Source organism: Astyanax mexicanus, chromosome 8, assembly GCF_023375975.1.
Source record: "Astyanax mexicanus isolate ESR-SI-001 chromosome 8, AstMex3_surface, whole genome shotgun sequence".
Classification (NCBI taxonomy): Eukaryota; Metazoa; Chordata; class Actinopteri; order Characiformes; family Acestrorhamphidae; genus Astyanax; species Astyanax mexicanus.
The window spans coordinates 45,666,988-45,690,682 of record NC_064415.1 but is presented as its reverse complement, the minus strand read 5'-3'; the positions used below and the strand labels follow the sequence as shown (position 1 = coordinate 45,690,682).

Sequence of the window (23,695 nt, the reverse complement as noted above, 5' to 3'; positions counted from 1 at the left end):
TTTCAAGATTGTTTTGATAATAAACAATAAATTTGATAATAAAAAAATGTACAATTCCACTACGTGCTTGGACCTTAATAATAATAATGAGAAGAAAATATAGCCGCAAGAGGCAATAGATAGTTCAAGCACGGCCGCAAGGTTTAGCAAGTTTAAAAAATATGAGAATAGACCTTATGGTTCAGAAGTTATGGATCTAAATGAGTGTGATTCACTATCACAGGAATTTCCCAACTCATTCTCTATCTACACAATAGAGCAGAACAGTAAATTATTCTGTTTCTAACAACCTATTTACATTATAAATCAATAAAACACATAAATTCAACCAACACAAGACACATGCTTTCTTTTTAAATGTTCACACTGTTATCAGTGCTTTAAATAACAGACTAGCCTTAACTTAGTGATTAGTGCTGGCTAGCGATGAGCATTGGCTTGCAATTTGCGCTGGCTAGTGATTAGCACCGGCTAACGGTTAGAATTGACTAGCGATTAGCATTGGGCAGTGGTTAGCATTGGGTAGCAGTTAGTATGGGGTAGCGATTAGCACCGGCTAATGTTAGCATTGACTAGCGATTAGCATTGGGTAGCAGTTAGCTTTAACTATCACTTCAGTGCATTTCTACAAGTGTTGAAACTTTTTCAGAAATCTGATTGGTTATTTATCTTCATCATTTTTCTTCCAAAACATCTAAACTTAAACACAGCAGGGTGAACTCCCCCCTATCAGAGTTTAGCTAAGCTAGCAGAACACAGGAGTTTCAGCTCTGACTAACCGGAACTCTCTATAAACACTTCAAATACTCATTGGAAACTGCTTCTCTTCAGGGTTTATTACTCTTCAAGCTGTATTACTGATGTAAGAACAGCTTATTAACCTTAATATATGTCAATATCCAATAATTTAGGGGTATTTAGGCAGGTTTAATGTGGTGTTTTGCTGCACTCTATTGGTCATTTGGTGAAACAACTCCAGGTTTAAAAAAAATGTTACATATCAAATTTTCCTTTGGTGTACCATTATTACATATATGATAATATATGATAATTGCCTAGTATGCACTTGATAGCTTGTATAGTTTTAGAGAAACAGCATTGGCTCTGCCCCCTGTGGTGTATGTCTACATAAACTAATAGGGTATCTGAGAATCATGTAATGATCAAAAGACTAAAGTGTTATTAATGTCAGGTTATGCATTCAAAAGTTGTATGTGTTAGAAGACATTTTACTGCACCATGGTGCGTTTAACTTGTATATGGCGGCCATATTGTTTACTAATTTCAAGATTTTAAAAATAATTATTGATGCTTATGCTCCGCTGAGCTGATTGACACTAAACATGTCATGATTGGTCAATGAGCCAAGGACAAGTTCTCAAAAGTAGGTTTTGCATATTATGCTAATCTGCAAAAAACTTTAGTGGGTGGAGCACGAACAAGAATGACCAAGGTGGCTGACCAGTATGACCAAGAATGATAAAGATGTTCAACCAGGAAGACCAAATGAGCTATAGAGTAAAGAAGGGCTTTAATTTAAAACCTGTAGTTGTTTCACCAAATGACCACCAGAGTGCAGCAAGAGACCACATATTACTTGCTGAGAGCTTTGCAGTGAGGGATTCATTGTTAATGAGCATGGTCATTGTTTTTGGCATGCCACAAACTTTGAAAGAGGTTTGGCCAAATAACTTAAAAAATCATGTACCTGTTTGATCAAGGTGTTGGGGCCACAAATAATTAAAATGTCAAGATATTTTCGATAATTATTTACCATCAGGGTCTACAGATTGCAACAAAATTTGATTTGATTGGTTGAATATCCAAAGACTAGTTTGAAAAGCACAATTTTTACACTACTGCCTGATGATGCAAAACAATGTATTTTTGTAAAAGACATGGAATTACAAAGTTGTAAATGCTTTAGCAAAGCATACAAATAAAAAAAATCATATGCCTAGGCCACATGTACGTTTAGATATAACTGATTTTCTGCTATAGTGCCCCCCAGAGGCCAATCAACGCATATACATGTAAGGTATAAGTAACATCCTGATTGGTGATTGTTTAGCCTGTCAAAAGCATGATCTTGCAAGACGGCCTGTGTACAAGGTTCTCATTGCATACTTAATTGCATTATTCCTTTGCTGTGGTCCAATACAGTTTCAATCTCTGAACCTTCAGACCAGGAAGGCAGATGCTTTCACGTTATGCTACGAGTGACCTGTAGAGACACGGCGAATCTCAACACCCTTGTTATATTGGACCAATAGGGAATCAAGCAACATTTTTCAACTATTTACAATTTTGAATTTGTTGTCATGCTTATACATTTTTACAAAACAAATCTATCAATCTAATAGTTTGTTTTATGGTGATCTTGTGAAAATAAATTTGAATTTTGGTCACATTTTCACAATCTGTAAAAAAATTATAGGACCAGTTTTAAATGAAACGCAGCATGCACAGATTGATTCATGTACTGTAGCCAAAAGACATAAAAATCTCCATGTTCCTTACATAATTATTTACTTTGAGATTCCATAGATTATTTTGAGACCTGTTTGGGGAAAATCTGACAAAAACTCACAGACTAGTTTGAAATGTGAAATTTTCAAGCTTAGTGTGCTCTATAACAAGTTTAAAATGTTTTTGCACAAAGTAAAGGGAGAAAGACTTATTCTCAGTTTTTCGAAATAGCGCCACCATGTGGCCAATTAACATAAAAATTTACAGCCAATTTAAGAATGTTCATACCTGTCAAATTTCATGACGATCAGTGAATGGTAAGCCTTCCAAATTCCACTTTGAAACTAATTGGCCAATGGCGGCCATATTTTTGAAAATAAATATGGCCTTAACAATTCACTTATAGAATGTGCCTCAGATGCAGCTTGCAAAGCGACAAGTCGTTTGGTCAAGCGGTTCTTGAAACAGATTTTTGGGTTCTATAGCAACACCTATGCTTCATTTGACACACTGCTTGGATGCCTTCCATAGAATCATGTCCCCAACATAACTGCTAAATATCATTGGCATACAAGTTAACAGTCCTGATATTTAACCATTTATGTGAACTAAGCTCTACTCCATGAGGACATTTTTGTACATGGCCGCCATATTGTTTACAAATATTCAAATTTTTTATATAATTCTTGACCAGGGGACTCTGCTGAACATTTTGATACCTATACTGTTGGGATATATCTAGGACTAGTACAAAAATATGGGTTTTGTGGTTATTGCAAAGAGGGCAGTGTTGAGCATGGGCGGAGCTAAAAACACCTACTGAGTCATTAATGCACATGACTTGCCGGAACAAGTCGGTGACAGAAGTATTGGTAACACTTTACTTAGATGTCCATTAAATTTAACTTAAGCATATGTTGAATGTAAATGATTCAAAATAGAACCTAACCCTACACCTAACCCTAACCCTTAATAAACCCTAAAATCAAACCATACATCTGACACTTACCCTAACCTTAACCTAAGCTTAAAATCTAACCTTAAACCCAATCCTAAAATATTAAGATAAGCGTTTGGATTAGAGTTGAATGTAGGGTTACATTCAATAAAGAATCATTTACTTTCACCTTTTAGTTCATTTGCATTTAATAGACATGCAGTTGAATGTTAGTTGAATGTCAGTTGAGCATCAAAGAGGCCATCAAATGGACAATCCAAGTAAAGTGTTACCGAAGTTTTACTCTAGCTGTCATATTTCACAAGATATAGGCCAAAACCCTTATTGCTGCTCTATAGCGCCACCATCAGGCCAACCGGAGTCCCATTAGTTGAGTGCGCAATTTTGCACGTCCTACACCTACTCTCCAAATTTGGCCTTCGGATGGCATACAGTTTGGGCTCCATGATTGTTTCTAGAGGAAAATAATAATAATAAATATAGCCGCAAGCGGCGATTTATGGGGTCCTAGCAACAGGCCAAAGAAGTTTAAAGTTAGGCTTAAAACATTGTGCTTGTTGACCAGCATGACCAAGCTGGTTGGCCAGTACCACCAAACTGGATGACCAGCATGACCATAATGACTAATCTGGATGACCAGCATAATAAAGCTGGTTGGCCAGCATGAGCATAATGACAAAACTGGCCATGCTAGATGAGCAGTGAGACTAAACTAGTTGAAAAGCATTGATAAATTGAGCTACAGTGTTCAGCAGGTTTTATGGGGTGTCTCACTGCACTCTAGTGGTCATTTGGTGAAACAACTCCAGTTCTTAAATTGGAAAATAAAAGCCACATTAATCATGCTGAGAGCCCAGCACTGAGGCATAAAAAGGCCACATATAAATAGCCCATATATAGTGTATAAGTTTTGCCCTGATTAACATTCAACCTGTCCAAAGCTTGCTTGAATGTAATTGGCTAATAGTGACCACAAAAGTGTATATATCAAATTTTCCTTTGGTGTACAATTAGTGCATGGGCCACACATGATAAATGCCAAGACTGAGCTTGATAGCTTGTATGTTTCTGGGGAAACAGCTATCTAGCATTGGCTCCGCCCCCTGTGGTGTATGTCTACATAAACTGACAGGGCATCTGAGAATCATGTTATGATCAAAGGACTGAAGTGGTATTAATATCAGGTTAAGCATTCAAAAGTTGTAAGTGTTAGAAGAAATTTTGCTGCACCATGGTAGGTCTAATTTGCATATGGCGGCCATATTGTGTAAGAAATTTCAAGATTTTTTAAATAATTATTGAGGAGTAAGGTCTGCTGAGATGTTTGACACTAAACATGTCATGATTGGTCATGAGCCAAGGACATGTTCTCAAAAGTAGGTTTAGCATATTATGCAAATTTGCAAAAAACTTAAGTGGGTGGAGCATGACCAAGAATGATCAAGGTGGCTGACCAGCATGACCAAGAAGGACAAAGATGTTCAATTAGGAAGACCAGCAAGATCAAATGAGAGTTCAGCAGAGCTTTAATTTAGAATAATTTACCTGTAGTTGTTTTACCAAATGACCACCAGAGCGCAGCAAGGGACCACATATAACCAAGATCAAGATCATATTGTCAGTATATATATGAATGTTAATTTGTGTGTTGATAGGGTCAAAGGTTCCTGTCTTCTGTCCATTTAGGTTGGAAAATAGCGATAAATGGTTTAAATTCACAATAGCTAATTTGTCACTGTAGAGCCTCCTGAAGACGAACTTGGCTTTTACTTGGCATATGTGCTTCAAATGGCATTGTTAATGAGTGTGTTCAATACTTTTGACATGGAGAATTTTGGAGAAATTTTGAGACAGCTACAGCTAATTTATTAGCCTAAACCAAATAGGGGGCGCTGTAGAGCCATCTACCTCCACATTAGAAAAACAATTACATTTCTCAAAATCATTTAAAGGCATTATTGGGTCTGCTAATTTTGAAGAGGCTACGAGCTTTCTATAAATATCATATGAAATAGGTGGCGCTAGAGAGCTGATGAATTATGAATATGAAAAATTCCAATTTTACATCAAAGTACAGCCTATGCCCAATAGGCCTGTGAAGTTTTATGAGTTTTTGAACATCATAACCGCCCCAAAACACCACCGGAAAACTTTTTATTTTGCGACTTCCTGCCAAAATGGCCGACTTCCTGTAAGGCGGAGTCAAATAAAACCAAGTGATTCTTGTTTGGCATGAGGAGGTCAATGAGCGTACCAAAGTTGGTGCACATTGGACAAACTTTATCCCAGCCAATGCCGACATTTGGTGGCGCTATAGAGCTCCTGAACAATGCCCAAGCCCGTGAACCATGGAATTTTACATTTTTCAGCGGCTTTGAGGCCTGTGCCAAAATGTCTGAGTTTTTGAGTATCGGAAAGGCCTCAAAAATGGGTGCAAAGTTTAAAAATAAAAATAATGAGTTGTCCCCCTGTCACAGGGGGACGTAGGGCCCTCGCATATCAGCGCAAATCGTACCGGGCCAAACCAAGAAGCTGGTGAAAGTTGGACCCATATGTGATTTCTCACGAAATGTAGTTATATTGTAGCGGCCAATATTTTTTTGAGATTTTGAGATTCGCGTAATTCGTGTAAACTATGCATTGAAAGCTAGGTGGCGCTATAGAGCCAATGAAATACGTATATATGAAATTTCAATTTCAGATCAAAGGAGAGCGTAAGTCAAGCAGTCCTGTAAAGTTTTGTAAGTTTTCATCCATTGCAACCTCCCCAAACACTTACCAACACCAAGAAGTATTCACTTCCTGTATTAATGGGGCATCTCAAGCAATTCAACTGTCCAAGGTTGGTGCACATTGGACAAACTTTATCTTGGCCAATGTCAACGTTTGGGGGCGCTATAGAGCTCCTGAACCAAGCCGAGTTTGAGGCCTGTGCCAAAATGCCTGAGTTTTCGTGTATTGGAAAGGCCTCAAAAATGGGCGCGAAGTTTAAAAATAATAAATAATAATAACGAGTTGTCCCCCTGTCACAGGGGGACGTAGGGCCCTCGCAAAACAGCGCAAATCGTACCGGGCCAAACCGAGAAACCGGTTAAAGTTGGACCCACATGTGATTTCTCACGAAATGTGCAGTTATATTGCAGCAGTTTTTCAGCAAAATATGCATTGAAATCTAGGTGGTGCTATAGAGCCAATTAAAAATTTATATACGAAATTTCAATATCAGATCAAAGGACAGCGTAAGTCAAGCAGGCCTGTAAAGTTTCGTGAGTTTTCAACCTTTTTAACCTCCTCAAACACCTACCAACACCAGAATATATTCACTTCCTGTTTTAATGGGGTATCTCAAGCAATTCAACTGTCCGCCATTTCGTCCTCGTTTAAGATATCGACTATTCCTTCGCAATTTATCATCAGGTGTGTTAGTAGTTTATTACTGACAAATATCAAGAGTATTCAACAAATTCCCTAGGAGGTGTTTGACAAAATATGCAAAAAATGTGTGTAAAATGCACGTTTTTCAAAATGGCCGACTTCCTGTTGGGCGGAGTCAATCATACCAATGGTGACAATGTGTGGAATGATGTCTATTATGTTTCTGTAAAGTTTCATGAATTTTCAAACACCTGTGTTCTGACCATGCTAATGTTTCTATTTGGGCTAATGTTGCGTGTTCATTAAATCAATTGCCCACCATTATGTCGTCGTTTCAGCTATCGACTATTCCTTCGCAATTTAGCATCAAGTATGACTGGAGACTACCCAAACCCAATTTTGAGGTAATCTGACGAAAACTCTAGGCGAAGTTCGAAGGAGTATGTGAAAAATGTGTAAAACTTTCACAAATTCCAAAATGTCCAACTTCCTGTTGGGCGGAGCTAATGCATGCCAATTGGTAATATGTGTGGAACCATATTATGTATGTTTCTACCAAATATCAAGAATATCAGAGAATTTTTGAGAATGCCACGGCTAATTTATTAGTCGAACCAAATAGGGGGCGCTGTAGAGTCATCTAGCTACACATGACAAAAATGACAATATATATCTCAATCATTTTGAGGCCTTATTGAATCTGCTAATTATCAAGAGCCTAAGCACTTTCCAAAAATGTCATATGAAATAGGTGGCGCTAGAGAGCTAATTAAAACTGAATGTACAAAATTCGAGTTGATTATCAAAGTACGGCCTGAGTCAAATAGGCATGTCAAAATGTATGAGTTTTCGAACATCATAACCCCCCCCAAAACACCACGGGAAACTTTTTATTTTGCGACTTCCTGTCAAAATGGCTGACTTCCTGTTGGGCGGAGTCAAATAAAACCAAGTGATCCTTGTTCTTTATGAGGAGGTCAATGAGCGCACCAAAGTTGGTGCACATTGGATAAACTTCATCCCGGCCAATGCCGACGTTTGGGGGCGCTATGGAGCTCCTGAACCACGCCCATGCCAATGCTCTATGGAACTTTAAAATTTTCACCAACTTTGAGGCCTGTGCCAAAATGCGTGAGTTTTCCAGTATCAGAAATGCCTCAAAAATGAGCGAAAGGGTCAAGAAGCGTAATAATAATAACGAGTTGTCCCCCTGTCACAGGGGGACGTAGGGCCCTCGCACAACAGCGCAAATCGGACCGGGCCAAACCGAGAAACCGGTGAAAGTAATTTTGAGGCCTTATTAAGTGTGGTAATTTTCAAGAGTTTTCTATCCTGCCAAAAATGTGAAATACCCATTTAAAATACAGGTGGTGCTATAGAGCTGTTAAAACATATATATTTGAAATTCTAATTCTAGATCCAACAACAGCCTCAGATAAGCAGGCCGGTCAAAGTTTGTGAGCTTTTCTCTCTTATAACGTCCTCAAAACTCCTAGCATTACCTATGTGTCAACCTCCAGTTTTGATGTGGCATCTCAAACATTCAACCGTCCGCCATTCCCTTCTCGTTTAAGATATCGACTATTTCTTCACAATTTATCATCAGATATTTTCAATGTTTATTTTTACCAAATACCAAGAGAATTCAACAAAATTTCTAGGAGTAGTTTGACAACATACGCAAAAAATGTATGTAAAATTCAGATATTTCAAAATGGCCGACTTCCTGTTGGGCGGAGTCAGTCCTACCAATACTAAAAACGTGTCTAATGATGTCTCTTGTGTTTTTGCCAAGTTTCATGAATTTTTAATCATCTGTATTCCGACTGTGTCATGGTTTCACTTTGGTTTAGTGTTGCGTCTCTAGTCAATCAATTGCTCGCCATTACGTCACCGTTTTAGCGATCAACTATTCCTTTGGCAATTTTCATCAACTGTGTCTGATGTTCATTCTCAGCTAATTTAGAGGTAATCTGACAAAGACTTTAGGAGCAGTTTAAATGAGTTTGTGAAAAAAAGTGTAAAAATATTACAAAATCCAATATGGCCGACTTCCTGTTGGGCGGAGCTAATACAAACCAATTGCAGATATGTGCAGAGTCATAGTATCTACGCTCCTACCAAAATTTGAGAAGATTAGACAAATTTTGACACATCCACAGCTAATTTATTAAACAAACGAATTAGGGGGCGCTATAGAGTCCGCTAGCTACACATGAAAAAATTATCACAATGTTTGTAAAGTGTTTTTAGATCTTATGGAATCTGACAGTTTTCAAGAGTTTTTGAGCATTTCCGTAATGTCAAATATGCATTGAAACCTAGGTGGCGCTATAGAGCCAATGAAATATGTATATATGAAATTTCAATTCTTAATCAAAGGACCACGTAAATCAAGCAGGCCTGTAAAGTTTTGTGAGTGTTCAACCTGTTTAACCTCCTCAAACACCTACCAACACCAGAATGTATTTACTTCCTATTTTAATGGGGTATCTCAAGCAATTCAACTGTCCGCCATTTCGTCCTCGTTTAAGATATCGACTATTCCTTCGCAATTCATCATCACGGATGGTATTAGTTTATTGCTGACAAATATCAAGAGTATTCAACAAATTCCCTAGGAGGAGTTCGACAAAGTATGCAAAAAATGTGTGTAAAATGCACGTTTTTCAAAATGGCCGACTTCCTGTTGGGCGGAGTCAATCATATCAACCCTGAAAACGTGTGTAATGTTGTCTTTTCTGTTTTTGCCAAGTTTCATGAATTTCCAAGCAGCTGTGTTCTGACCAGGTTCATGTTTCTATTTGGTTTAGTGTTGCGTCTCCATTAAATCAATTGCCCGCCATTACGTCATCGTTTCAGCTATCGACTATTCCTTCACAATTTAGCACCAAGTATGTCTGGAGCATATCCAGACCCAATTTAGAGGTAATCTGACGAAGACTCTAGGAGGAGTTCGAATGAGTTCGTGAAAAATGTTTAAAAATTTAACATTTTTCAAAATGGCCGACTTCCTGTTGGGCGGAGCTAATACATGCCAATGTGTATTATGTTTGGCATCGTAATATCTATGTTTCTACCAAAAATTTTGAACATTGGGGAAAATTTGAGACAGCTACCGCTAATTTATTAGCCTAAACCAAATAGGGGGCGCTGTAGAGTCATTTAGCACCACATTAGAAAAATGATTACATTTCTCGAAATCATTTAAAGGCATTATTGGGTCTGCTAATTTAGAAGAGGCTAAGAGCTTTCTATAAATGTCATATAAAATAGGTGGCGCTAGAGAGCTGATAAATTATGAATATGAAAAATTCCAATTTTACATCAAAGTACAGCCTATGCCCAATAGGCCTGTGAAATTTTATGAGTTTTCGAACATCGTAACCCACCCAAAACACCACGGGAAACTTTTTATTTTGCGACTTCCTGCCAAAATGGCCCACTTCCTGTTAGGCAGAGTCAAATAAATCCAAGTGATTCTTGATCGGTATAATGAGGTCCATGAGCGTACCAAAGTTGGTGCACATTGGACAAACTTTATCCCGGCCACTGGCAACGTTTGGGTGCGCTATAGAGCTCCTGATCCACGCCCAAACCTGTGTACAATGTAATTTAAATTTTTTCACCGGCTTTGACGTCTGTGCCAAAATGCAAGAGTTTTTGAGTATCGGAAAGGCCTCAAAAATGGGCGCGAAGTTTGTAAATAAAAATAATAACGAGTTGTCCCCCTGTCACAGGGGGACGTAGGGCCCTCGCACAACAGCGCAAATCATACCGGGCCAAACCGAGAAACCGGTGAAAGTAATTTTGAGGTCTTATTAAGTGTGGTAATTTTCAAGAGTTTTCTATCCTGCCAAAAATGTGAAATACCCATTTAAAATACAGGTGGCGCTATAGAGCTGTTAAAACACATATATTTGAAATTCTAATTCTAGATCAAACAACAGCCTCAGATAAGCAGGCCGGTCAAAGTTTGTGAGCTTTTCTCTCTTATAACGTCCTCAAAACTCCTAGCATTACCTATGTGTCAACCTCCAGTTTTGATGTGGCATCTCAAACATTCAACCGTCCGCCATTCCCTCCTCGTTTAAGATATCGACTATTTCTTCACAATTTATCATCAGATATGTTCAATGTTTATATTTACCAAATACCAAGAGAATTCAACAAAATTTCTAGGAGTAGTTTGACAACATACGCAAAAAATGTATGCAAAATACAGATGTTTCAAAATGGCCGACTTCCTGTTGGGCGGAGTCAGTCCTACCAATACTGAAAACGTGTCTAATGATGTCTCTTGTGTTTTTGCCAAGTTTCATGAATTTTTAATCATCTGTGTTCTGACTGTGTCATGGTTTCACTTTGGTTTAGTGTTGCGTCTCTATTCAATCAATTGCTCGCCATTACGTCACCGTTTTAGCGATCAACTATTCCTTTGGCAATTTTCATCAACTGTGTCTGATGTTCATTCTCAGCTAATTTAGAGGTAATCTGACAAAGACTTTAGGAGCAGTTTAAATGAGTTTGTGAAAAAAAGTGTAAAAAAATTACAAAATCCAATATGGCCGACTTCCTGTTGGGCGGAGCTAATACAAACCAATTGCAAATATGTGCAGAGTCATAGTATCTACGCTCCTACCAAAATTTGAGAAGGTTAGACAAATTGTGACACATCCACAGCTAATTTATTAAACGAATGAATTAGGGGGCGCTATAGAGTCCGCTAGCTACACATGAAAAAATTATCACAATATTTGTAAAGTGTTTTTAGATCTTATGGAATCTGACAATTTTCAAGAGTTTTTGAGCATTTCCGTAATGTCAAATATATATTGAATCCTAGGTGGCGCTATAGAGCCAATGAAATATGTATATATGAAATTTAAATTTTTAATCAAAGGACCGCTTAAATCAAGCAGGCCTGTAAAGTTTCGAGAGTTTTCAACCTGTTTAACCTCCTCAAACACCTACCAACACCAGAATGTATTTACTTCCTATTTTAATGGGGTATCTCCAGCAATTCAACTGTCCGCCATTTCGTCCTCGTTTAAGATATCGACTATTCCTTCGCAATTTATCATCACGGATGGTAGTAGTTTATTGCTGACAAATATCAAGAGTATTCAACAAATTCCCTAGGAGGAGTTCGACAAAGTATGCAAAAAATGTGTGTAAAATGCACGTTTTTCAAAATGGCCGACTTCCTGTTGGGCGGAGTCAATCATATCAACACTGAAAATGTGTGTAATGATGTCTTTTATGTTTTTGCCAAGTTTCATGAATTTCCAAGCAGCTGTATTCTGACCATGCTAATGTTTCTATTTGGTTTAGTGTTGTGTCTCCATTAAATCAATTGCCCGCCATTACATCATCGTTTCAGCTATCGACTATTCCTTCGCAATTTAGCACCATGTATGTCTGGAGACTATCCACAGACCATTTAGTTGTAATCTGACAAAGACTCTAGGAGGAGTTCGAATGAGTATGTGAAAAATGTTTAAAAATTTAACATTTTTCAAAATGGCCGACTTCCTGTTGGGCGGAGCTAATACATGCCAATGGGTATTATGTGTGGCATCGTAATATCTATGTTTCTACCAAAAATTTTGAACATTGGGGAAAATTTGAGACAGCTACCGCTAATTTATTAGCCTAAACCAAATAGGGGGCGCTGTAGAGTCATTTAGCACCACATTAGAAAAATGATTACATTTCTCGAAATCAATTAAAGGCATTATTGGGTCTGCTAATTTAGAAGAGGCTAAGAGCTTTCTATAAATGTCATATAAAATAGGTGGCGCTAGAGAGCTGATAAATTATGAATATGAAAAATTCCAATTTTACATCAAAGTACATCCTATGCCCAATAGGCCTGTGAAATTTTATGAGTTTTCGAACATCGTAACCCACCCAAAACACCACGGGAAACTTTTTATTTTGCGACTTCCTGCCAAAATGGCCGACTTCCTGTTAGGCGGAGTCAAATAAATCCGAGTGATTCTTGATCAGTATAATGAGGTCAATGAGCGTACCAAAGTTGGTGCACATTGGACAAACTTTATCCCGGCCACTGGCAACGTTTGGGGGCGCTATAGAGCTCCTGATCCACGCCCAAACCTGTGAACAATGTAATTTAAAATTTTTCACCGGCTTTGACGTCTGTGCCAAAATGCAAGAGTTTTCGAGTATCGGAAAGGCCTCAAAAATGGGCGCGAAGTTTGTAAATAAAAATAATAATAAACGGACCAAAAACAATAGGGCTTTGCACCTCCGGTGCAGGCTTCGCCTGCGCCTTCGGTGCTCGGGCCCTAATAATAATAAACATTCCAAAAACAATAGGGCTTTGCACCTCCGGTGCAGGCTTCGCCTGCGCCTTCGGTGCTCGGGCCCTAATAATCCTTCCAAAAACAATAGGGCTTTGCACCTCCGGTGCAGACTTCGCCTGCGCCTTCGGTGCTCGGGCCCTGATAAACGGACCAAAAACGATAGGGCTTTGCACCTCCGGTGCAGGCCTCGTCTGCGCCTTCGGTGTTTGGGCCCTAATAATGAGTTGTCCCCCTGTCACAGGGGGACGTAGGGCCCTCGCATAACAGCACAAATCGTACCGGGCCAAACCGAGAAACCGGTGAAAGTAATTTCGAGGTCTCATTGAGTGTGGCAATTTTCAAGACTTTTCTATCCTGCCAAACATGTCAAATATTCATTTAAAATATAAGTGGTGCTATAGAGCTGTGAAAACACATGTATTTGAAATTTAAAATTCTAGATTCTAGATCAAAGTACAGCCTCAGATAAGCAGGCCGGTCAAATTTTCTTAGCTTTTCTCTGTTATAACCTCCTCAAAACACCTAGCATTACCTAGGTGTCAAGTTCCTGTTTTGAGGTGGCATTTCAAAAATTCAACAGTCCGCCATTTTGTCCTCGTTTGAGATATCGACTATTCCTTCACAATTTACCATCAGATATGTTCAATGTTTATTTTTACCAAATAGCAAGAGAATTCAAGAAATTTGCTAGGAGTAGTTTGACAACATACGCAAAAAATGTGTGTAAAATGCAGATATTTCAAAATGGCCGACTTCCTGTTGGGCGGAGTCAGTCCTACCAATACTGAAAACATGTCTAATGATGTCTCTTGTGTTTTTGCCAAGTTTCAGGAATTTTCAATCATCTGTGTTCTGACCTTGTCATTGTTTCACTTTGGTTTAGTGTTGCGTCTCTAGTAAATCAAATGCCCGCCATTACATCACCCTTTAGTGATCTAATCCTTTGGCAATTTTCATCAAATATTCATTCTCAGCTAATTTAGAGGTAATCTGACTAAGACTTTAGAAGCAGTTTAAATGACTTTGTGAAAAACATGTAAAAAATTCATAAATTCCAATATGGCCGACTTCCTGTTGGGCAGAGCTAATACAAGCCAGTTGCACATATGTGCAGAGTCACAGTATCTACATTCCTACCAACATTTGAGAAGATTAGACAAATTTTGACACATCCACAGCTAATGTATTAACCGAACAAATTAGGGGGCGCTGTAGAGTCCGCTAGCTACACATGAAAAAATTACTTGTAAAGTGATTTTAGGTCTTATGGAATCTGACAATTTTCAAGAGTTTTTGAGCATTCCTTTTATTTCAGATCAAAGGACCACGCAAATCAAGCAATTCAACTGTCCGCCATTTCGTCCTCGTTTAAGATATCGACTATTCCTTTGCAATTTATCATCAAGGATGGTAGTAGTTTATTGCTGACAAATATCAAGAGTATTCAACAAATTCCCTAGGAGGAGTTCGACAAAGTATGCAAAAAATGTGTGTAAAATGCACATATTTAAAAATGGCCAACTTCCTGTTGGGCGGAGTCAATCATACCAGTCCTGAAAATGATCTATTATGCTTCTGTCAAGTTTCATGAATTTCCAAGTAGCTGTGTTCTGACCTTGCTCACGTTTTTATTTGGTCTAGAGTTGCGTCTCCATTAAATCAATTGCCCGCCCTTAAACCATCGTTTCAGCTATCGACTATTCCTTCGCAATTTCTCACCAAGTGTTTCTGGAGTCTAATCACAGCCAATTTAGAGTTAATCTGATGAAGACTCTAGTGGAGGAGTTTGAATGAGTTTGTGAAAAATGTGTAAAAATTTCACAAATTCCAATATGGCCGACTTCCTGTTGGGTGGAGCTAATTGTTAATATGTGCGGGATTATATTATCTATGTTTCTACCAAATATCAAGAATATGGGAGAATTTTTCAGAAGGCCACAGCTAATTAATTAGCCAAAAATATAGGGGGCGCTGTAGAGTTCTTTAGCTACACACGAAAAAAATGACAATATGTTTCTAAATAATTTTGAGGCCGTGTTGAATCTGCCATTTTTCAAGAGGCTGAGCGTTTTCCATACATGTCATATAAAATAGTGTGTGCTCGGGCCCTAATAATAAACGGACCAAAAACAATAGGGCCTTGCACCTCCGGTGGAGGCTTCACCTGCGCCTTCGGTGTTTGGGCCCTAATAATAATAATAAATATAGCTGCAAGCTGCGATTGATGGTCCATGAACAGTATGACCATAAATAACCAAGGATGACCATCAAGTACCAGCTAAGAACTGCAAAAACTGGCCGTAAGGTCGATTACTCAGCAAGGCTTTGATTGGAGCTGGAGTTGTTTCACCAAATGACCACTAGAGTGTAGCAAGACACCACATTAAAACACTTTCTACAATTATATAGCTCAATTAGGCTTCTGGGCACTGTACAGATGGTCAACCAGTATGATCAGTAATGAAAAAGCTGGTTGACCAGCATGACCAAGCTGGATGAACAGCATGATCATAATGACTAAGCTGGGTGGCAAACATGACCAAGTTGGCTGACCAGCATGACCAAGCTGGATGACCAGCATGAGTAAGATAGCTAAAAAACATTGATCAAGTGAGCTATATCGTTCAGCAGGTTTTATGTGGTGCCTAGCTGCACTTTAGTGGTCATTTGTTGAAACAACTGCAGGTTCTTAAATTATAAAATTTAAACCACATAAATCCTTCTGAGAGCCTAGCAGTGAGGCATAAATAGGTCAAATATGAATACCCCACATATAATATACAAGTTTTGTCCTGATTGTTTAACATGTAGCTAGTCAAAAGCTTGCTGGAAAATTATTGATTAAGACTGACCAAAAAAATTAAATATAACATTTCTTTTGGTGTACCTTTTGTACATGTGCCACAGATGCTAATTGCCAAGGACAGCTTGCATGGTTCTAGAGAAAAAGCTTTTTAGCATTGGCTCCGCTCCCTGGGGGTGTATGTCTACTTAAACTGGCAGGGTATCTGAGAATCACGTTATGATCAAAGGTCTGAAATGACATTAACGTCAGGTTAAGCATAAGTTATGTTTTAAAGTAATTTTTGCTGCGCCATGGTAGGATTTGCATGTGGCGGCCATATTGTTTATTAATTTCATGATTTTTTTAATAGTTATTGAGGCTTATGCTTTGTTGAGCTGTTTGACCCCAAACATATCAGGATGGGTCAATAAGTTCTCAAAAGTAGAAGAAGTTTTCCATAATATGCAAACTTGCAAGAAATTAAGTGGATGGAGCAAGAACAAGAATGACTCAAATGTATGTCCACCAAGACCAGCAAGATCAAACGAGCTATAGAGTTCAGCAGGGCTTTAATTTAAAATTATTAACCTGTAGTTCTTTCACCAAATGACCACTAGAGCTGAGAATCTATCAGTCTATCGGTGAAGCAGAAATATACATATCAGTAGATTTTTAATGATTGTAGAGAGAAGAAATCTCTGATTCGGCTCAAAATTATATATCAAGATCGTGTGGTCTGTTTATATATGTAAATAGGTTTGTGTGTTGATATTTAATTCGTCACTGTAGGGCCTTCTGAAGATTGCCTTTGCTCATACTTGGCAGATGTGCTTGAAAGTATTGAAAGTGTATTAAAGATTTTTGGCATGCTTTGGCACGCAATTACCTAGTGCGCTATAGATCACTAAAATAAGGCCCTGTGACTCACTCAATGTTGGATCCCGTCAGGGTAGTCAAGGTACTAAAATTAATATTTGGAAATCTAAAGAACAGCATAAACTTAGTTTTCTTAGCATTTAAAAATAATTTATTATTGCATAAAGCAGACTGCAAAGCATTAAATGAACAATGAAGCTTTTCAATTGCTGCATGAACAGAATCAGCTGAACAGTATAAAATTGTATCATCTGCATAAATGTGGACTTTGCAGTCTGAGGCAGAGGCAGCAAGATCATTGATATATATGTTAAATAAAACTGGACCCATACTGAGCCTTGTGGTACTCCTTTGTCAATGGCAATTAAGTTAGATTTATGGTTATTTTCTGCCCATGTTACAGGGCTGCTGTGATTACCATCAGTTACCTACATATATAATCTGCTACTTATTAATGCTCTAGTGTTACAGTTAGATAATACAGTGTCCAGATTTTGCTGTGGTGGCGTCGCTTACGATAGCGTAGCCTTTGGCACCCCAACTGCAAGATGCCTCCTGGGTCGGTAGAGCACGCGATGCTTCATGGAGATGTTCCTGTTGCCTGATAAGCTTCTATTTTCTTTGTAACTGGTCTTAAAGAAATTACTTTTAACAACACCCTTTTTTTCTCGCATTAGTTTATATTATGCTTAAAAAATAATTCTACGAAAAGGATAACTGTTCTTAGTGTATTATCATGATAATGTCCTACATCACATCAAATCTAAAGCACATTTTAGAAAACATTGAAATACATTACTCGATTGATCAAAATTATAATATAATTTGGCCACTTAAAAGAACATCTTAAAACATTGTATTATTATTATTATTATTATTATTATTATTATTATTATTATTATTGTTGTTGTTGTTGTTGTTATTAATAACAACAACAACAACAACAATAATAATAATAATAATAATAATAATAATAATAATATTGTTTTAGAACAGCAATTTGAACTTTTTATAGTGTTAAACATTTATAGCAGGTCTTATGTGAGCCATTCATAGAACGGTCCCAAATTCTATTATATACATTTATATACATTTTTATATCATTTATATTATTTTTTTCTTTCCTGATAAACACAATTTCACATTGTATCATAACTATGACACGCATATAATGCTACACAGTATATTTGATGCGATATGTTTTTTATCGCAACTAAACTGAAGTAAAGCAGTGGAAACCTCTGCATAGTACTGCACAGCCACAGAAGGCGACTTTCGGTGGTGGTGCCGCAATATAGGCTAGACTCCAAAGCAAAATCTGGACACTGTATTATCTAACTGTAACACTTGAGCATTAGTAAGCAGTAACTAACTGATGGTAATCACAGCAGCCCTGTAACAGATCATAAGCAGAAAATGTCTCTCTGAGCTTCTTAAACTTGCAGCCCAAGTAATTTATCTACATTTCCTTTTAAATACTACGACTTTTCTCTTGTGACTTTTTCTGGTAGGCTACTGTATTTTTAAACCAGACATTTTACAGAACTGTTCGCAACACATAATGAGTACATGGTCTAATAATTAAAAATGTGGCTTATAGTCAGGTATATCTTTACACCTGACTAAAATGAGTGGGTGCGGCTTACATTCATGTGCACTTAGTAGCCCGGTAATTACCGTATTTTTCAGGATGTTATGTGGCTGAAAAGAGTGAAAAAGAATTGTGAAACAAAACTAAAACTGAACTTTTTATAATATTAATTTTCCTAACCTTGACTCAATCTAGCACACATACCTATTACCACATCCCCATATACCCACAAATATTGACAGATGGGCTGGTGCTCACACAGCCTGGATTGCATAGCAATGATTTTTTATTTTTTTTCTAAATTCCCTACAGTGGCATTTTTCAACTTTTGTAGCTTTGACTGATGATAGCAGAGCTATTTGTCAAGCATAAAGAATCTCAGACAGCAATGTGTGGTCATGGAAAAAAGTAAATCTGAGCTCCTACCCATCTCTAAAGGTGTCCAGCAAGGATTAATCATTAGGCCGCTATTATAAAATATTTAAACAAATGATAGTCACTACCACTGTTGTCTGTAAAAAAATACATTTATATGCAGATGACACAGTATTATATTGCTCAGCTGATCACACTATTGCTGCAGTAGATAAACAGCACAGAGAGTTTTTTTTTTTTACGTACAGAGAGTTTTTACTGGGAAAATTTGCTTTTAGCCACAGTGCCCCAGTAACCTGGAATTCACTACAGCAAGTTCCACCCACTTCTTCCAGTGAATCATTTTTAATTCCTAGTCTCTAATCACCTCCATAAAGCCAGGCACTGTTTTATTTTAGTGTTTTATGTATAAAGTTTTACTTATTTGTCTGGTGTTGCCTTTAAGTTTATTATTTTTATTACCTTTTTTTCTTTCCTATGATTTTATGATTCATACTAAAAAAAAATTATATATTTGTTTTATATCTTATTTTATAAAATCTAATATATTGAAATAAATGCTTTTTTCCTCTGTATTGGCATTGAGCTACCCTCATGTAATCCAAGTTTAAATAAAGGTTGTTTGATTTCAGGACATCATTAAGACATCACTTCTCTTACCTAGGGCATCATGCAGGTACTTCTGGCCCACTAGTTTGAGGTATTCCTCTATGGCTTTGGTAGCCAGAGTGTTTTCCCTGAAGATCAGCACATCGTGATCTGCACAGCGATCAATCTCAGACATCACCAGGTCTGTCAGAAAGTCCTAAGACAACAAAGAAAGCATATTTAAAATTCCTAAATGTAAGTCTTTCTACATTTTATTGTAAAGATTAGGTGCATCATACACACAAGTAAAAAAAATGTAAAAATATTAATAATGCGATAGTTCTTTATTTTATAAAGTAATTTTATTGTGAATCAGAACACCTGTTTTTTTCAATCATTGTAAGGTAATGCAGAGAACACAAAAGGTCACAAGCACAAAAGTTATTTTTCATTTATTAAATGCACAATGATATTTCCACCAGTCTGCTTAGACTAAACACAGCATTTGCAATAAATCATTCAAATAACTTTTAAGATGAATACTGAATATGTCTGCCACGTGTAACACATACAATCACTGCTTGTTTTAGCATGAAATACATTTTTGTGAACAACAAAATAAAAAACGTTAATGTTCATATGCTTTCTATAATATTTATTTTTTTTTGTTTGGTTTATGCATACTTACAGTTTTAATCCTGTAGTGTAGTGTAGTGTAATGTAGTGTAGTGTAGTGTAATGTAGTGTAGTGTAGTGTAGTACAGATAGATAGATAGATTATCTTTACATTTTACTGTACATTTAACTTCATTTGTGCAAATCAATTAATGAATAGGGGATAAAACGCACCCCTGTGGGACACCCGTGTTCACGACAAGGCAGTTATGTTCTACCAATACCAACACTCTGGGGCTATTTTGTATTATATTTTTGACCCTGTATGTATAAGACCCTGTGTTGATTTCAAATCCCCTAAATAAAATGCTTTAATATATTAAAGATACACTCATTCTGCTTTTAAAAGAACATCTACAACACATCTCTGAAAGCACCATACTGGCACAATGTTTAAGTGCATGACAACGTCTGACCACAACCATTAGAAATAAATAAAAAAATGCACATCATCAACCAACTGTCCAGAGTAAAGGTTTATTTTGGACTATGTTTAGGTTGTGAAGAGTGAACTGAACATACCTTGGCTTTTCCTGTACTTTGCAGAATGTGTACCAGTGCGCTGGCCATCTCCTCCTTATTCCTCACGCTGATTACAGGCTCCAGGATCGAACACAGCATGGTGTAGTTGCTGGTCACAAACTCTGCAAACTCCTTATACTGCTCCATCGGCAGGATGGACATTGTTTGAAAGCGAGTCTTTAAGCGGATAGAGGGGCTGCCACCCTTGGCCTTGCTAATGGTGGGTGTACTGACTGGGTACCACTTTTCCATAAACTGTCGACCACTTACACTATGCACAGGGATGTTGACCAGTCCCACATAGTTGTTCTTGTCCTTTTTCTTTTTCTTGTCAGCATCACGGTAGATGTGAACCGTGATGCTGTTTACAGTGGGGAGGCCTGCAAATTCAAACTGCTCACCCCAAAACAGGCAGTCAGAGCGCTGCTTGCTGGTCGTGCGGGCGTACAAGACATCGTCCAGGCAGAGCTCGCAAAAGTACTTCTTCTTGGGTGGCAGGTCTTTGGCCTCAATAATCCACAGGCGAAGGACATTCTCTGCCCGCCGGCAGTTGTCCTGAAGATGAGACAGTATGACTAATAATTATATAACATTGCCTAGGCAGCATCCATACATCAGAACTACACAGAGTTTCATCTGTTAACTAGAACATGTGTGGCACCAACCTTATTTGGCTGCACAGTTCTTCTGAGGTTCTCCATCCATTTGTCTCTCTCAGAGGCCGAGGTGCAGCTGAAACACTTGCTGCCCCCTAAGTACGTCACCTGAAGACAGTAAAAACAAAAAAAATCAAACAGTTTAAATCAATCCTATTGTCTAAAAACAAACAAAAACAACATTTAAAGAAAAAGATTCCTGGCCAACATTACCACAAATAAAAAGATTATTTTACATTCAGCAACAGCCCCTTAAATTTAATTCAATTTTGTTTCCTTAATAGGTTATTTACCAAAAACAAACAAACAAAAATACAATGGTGTGAAAAAACTAGTGGTTTCAATCGATTAAAAAATTTTATCCGATTAATTACAACAAAATTCTGTGATTAACTGTGATTAATTGCATATGTTTTTCTTCAGACGTGAATTTATAGTGGATATTTAAATGTAAATAAATGTTAATATACAATGCAATTACTGTATATTACTGGGGTCAGTAAAAATAATAGTCTCTATGACCGAACAAACAAAAACCTCAGAGGAATCACCCCTCACCACCTTGACTTCCACTTTCCTGACCCTTCCATCTCTTCCATGAAAGATTCTTGTTATAACTGCCATTGGCCAATCATTTCTCTTGGTGGAGCTGTCCCTTAACAACACAAGATATCCCTTGCAAAGATTAGGCCTCTCCCTTTGTCACTTTGAAGATCCAGGTATTGGGTGTTTAGTGTGAGTTCAGTTACTTTATTGGTGGGGGGGTGGGGGGTCAGGATGCTGAGTGTGTGCGCTGAGGGCAGGATTGGGATGGGGGTAGAGCAGGAAGAGAGTTCAGCATCCTCACAGCCTGATGGATGGGGCCGTCTCGCAGTCTGCTGGTCCTCGCCCTGAGACTCCTCAGTCTCCTCCCTGATGGCAGCAGGCTGAAGAAGATGTGTAGTGGGTGGGAGGGATCTCCTGCCAGACGGAGGGCTTTCCGTGTGAGGCGGGAGCTGTACAAGTCCTGAAGGGAGGGGAGAGAGGTGCCAACAATCTTCTCAGCTGCTCTCACGATGCGCTGGAGGGTCCTGCGGCAGGATGCTGTGCAGGCCCCGTACCACCCGGTGAAACAGCTGGTCAGGATGCTCTCGATGACCCCTCTGTAGAAGGTGGTCATGATGGGGGTGGGGGCTCCAGCTCTTCTCAGCTTGCGGAGAAAGTAGAGACGCTGATTTGCCTTCCTGGCCAGTGATGCTGAGTTGGTGCTCCAGGAGAGGTCCTCTGTGATGTGCACACCCAGGAACTTGGTGCTGCTCACCCTCTCCACAGCAGTTCCGTTGATGAACAGAGGTGTGTGCTGTGTGTGAGTTCTCCTGAAGTCCACAACAATCTCCTGTTGTGTTTGCAGGCCAGGCGGCTCACCTCGCTCCTGTAGTGTGACTCATCGTTGTTGCTGATGAGACCCACCTCCGTCGTGTCATCCGCAAACTTGACGAAGAGGTTGGAGGTGTGTGCTGGTGTGCAATCATGGGTCAGCAGAGTGAACAGAAGTGGGCTCAGCACACTCCTTGGGGAGCCCCTGTGTTCAGTGTGGTGATGCTGGATGTGCTGTTGCCAACCCGTACTGCCTGTGGTCTTCCAGTCAGAAAGTCTAACAGCCAGTTGCACAGTGAAGTGCTCAGCCCCACACTGTCCAGCTTGTGTATGAGCTGTTGGGGGACGATTGTGTTGAATGCTGAAGTGAAGTCAACAAACAGCATTCTGACGTAGGTGTTCTTCTTGTCCAGGTGTGTGAGGGCTGAGTGGAGAACAGTGGAGATGGCATCATCGGTCGAGTGATTTGACCGATATGCAAACTGGTAGGGGTCCAGGGAGGGGGGGAGCGAAGACTTGATGTGATGCATGACTAGTCGTTCGAAGCACTTCATGAGAATGGGGGTGAGTGCAACCGGACGATAGTCGTTGAAACAGGATGGCGATGCCTTCTTTGGGACAGGGATGATGGTGTTATAGATGTCGGTATAAACCTCTGCGAGTTCCCAGGCACAGTCTCTCAGCACACGACCAGGAATGTTGTCAGGCCCCGGAGCTTTCCGAGCATTGATCCTGCTGAATGCTCTCCTCACACTGTTTGGGGACAGCGTCAGCACCTGGTCACCAGGAGAAAGGATGGATTTCTGGGCGGGTGAGTTGTTGAGTGGCTCGAACCTTGCGAAGAACCCATTCAGGTCATTCAGCAGAGATGTGTCGCTGTCACAGGTCTGTGGATGTGGCTTATAGCCTGTGATAGACTGGATACCGTGCCACAGGTTCCGTGTGTCTCTGCTGTCACTGAAGCGTTGGGAGTACAGCCTCTTAGCTTTCCTGATCCCGTGGGACAGGTTGGCCCTGGCTGTCCTCAGGCCTGCCTGGTCTCCTGTTCTGAAGGCTGCATTTCTAGCCTTCAGGAGCTTGTGGACCTCTCCTGTCAGCCATGGTTTCTGATTCGCTCGAACAGTGACGGTCTTGAGGTCG

General features: G+C 39.0%; 1 protein-coding gene across 7 annotated transcripts in view; it reads right to left on the bottom strand.

Moving 5' to 3' along the window:
- rasal2 (RAS protein activator like 2) overlaps positions 1-23,695 on the bottom strand; it is a 207,202-nt gene that overhangs the window by 56,933 nt on the left and 126,574 nt on the right. For all 7 annotated transcript variants that reach the window (XM_049483149.1, XM_049483146.1, XM_022663442.2 and 4 more), the window contains 3 exons: positions 21,209-21,307; positions 20,544-21,098; positions 19,419-19,563 (listed from right to left, as the gene is read on the bottom strand). In XM_049483149.1, coding sequence (XP_049339106.1) covers positions 19,419-19,563; positions 20,544-21,098; positions 21,209-21,307 — 799 coding nt within the window. The remainder of the gene's footprint in view (positions 1-19,418; positions 19,564-20,543; positions 21,099-21,208; positions 21,308-23,695) is intronic.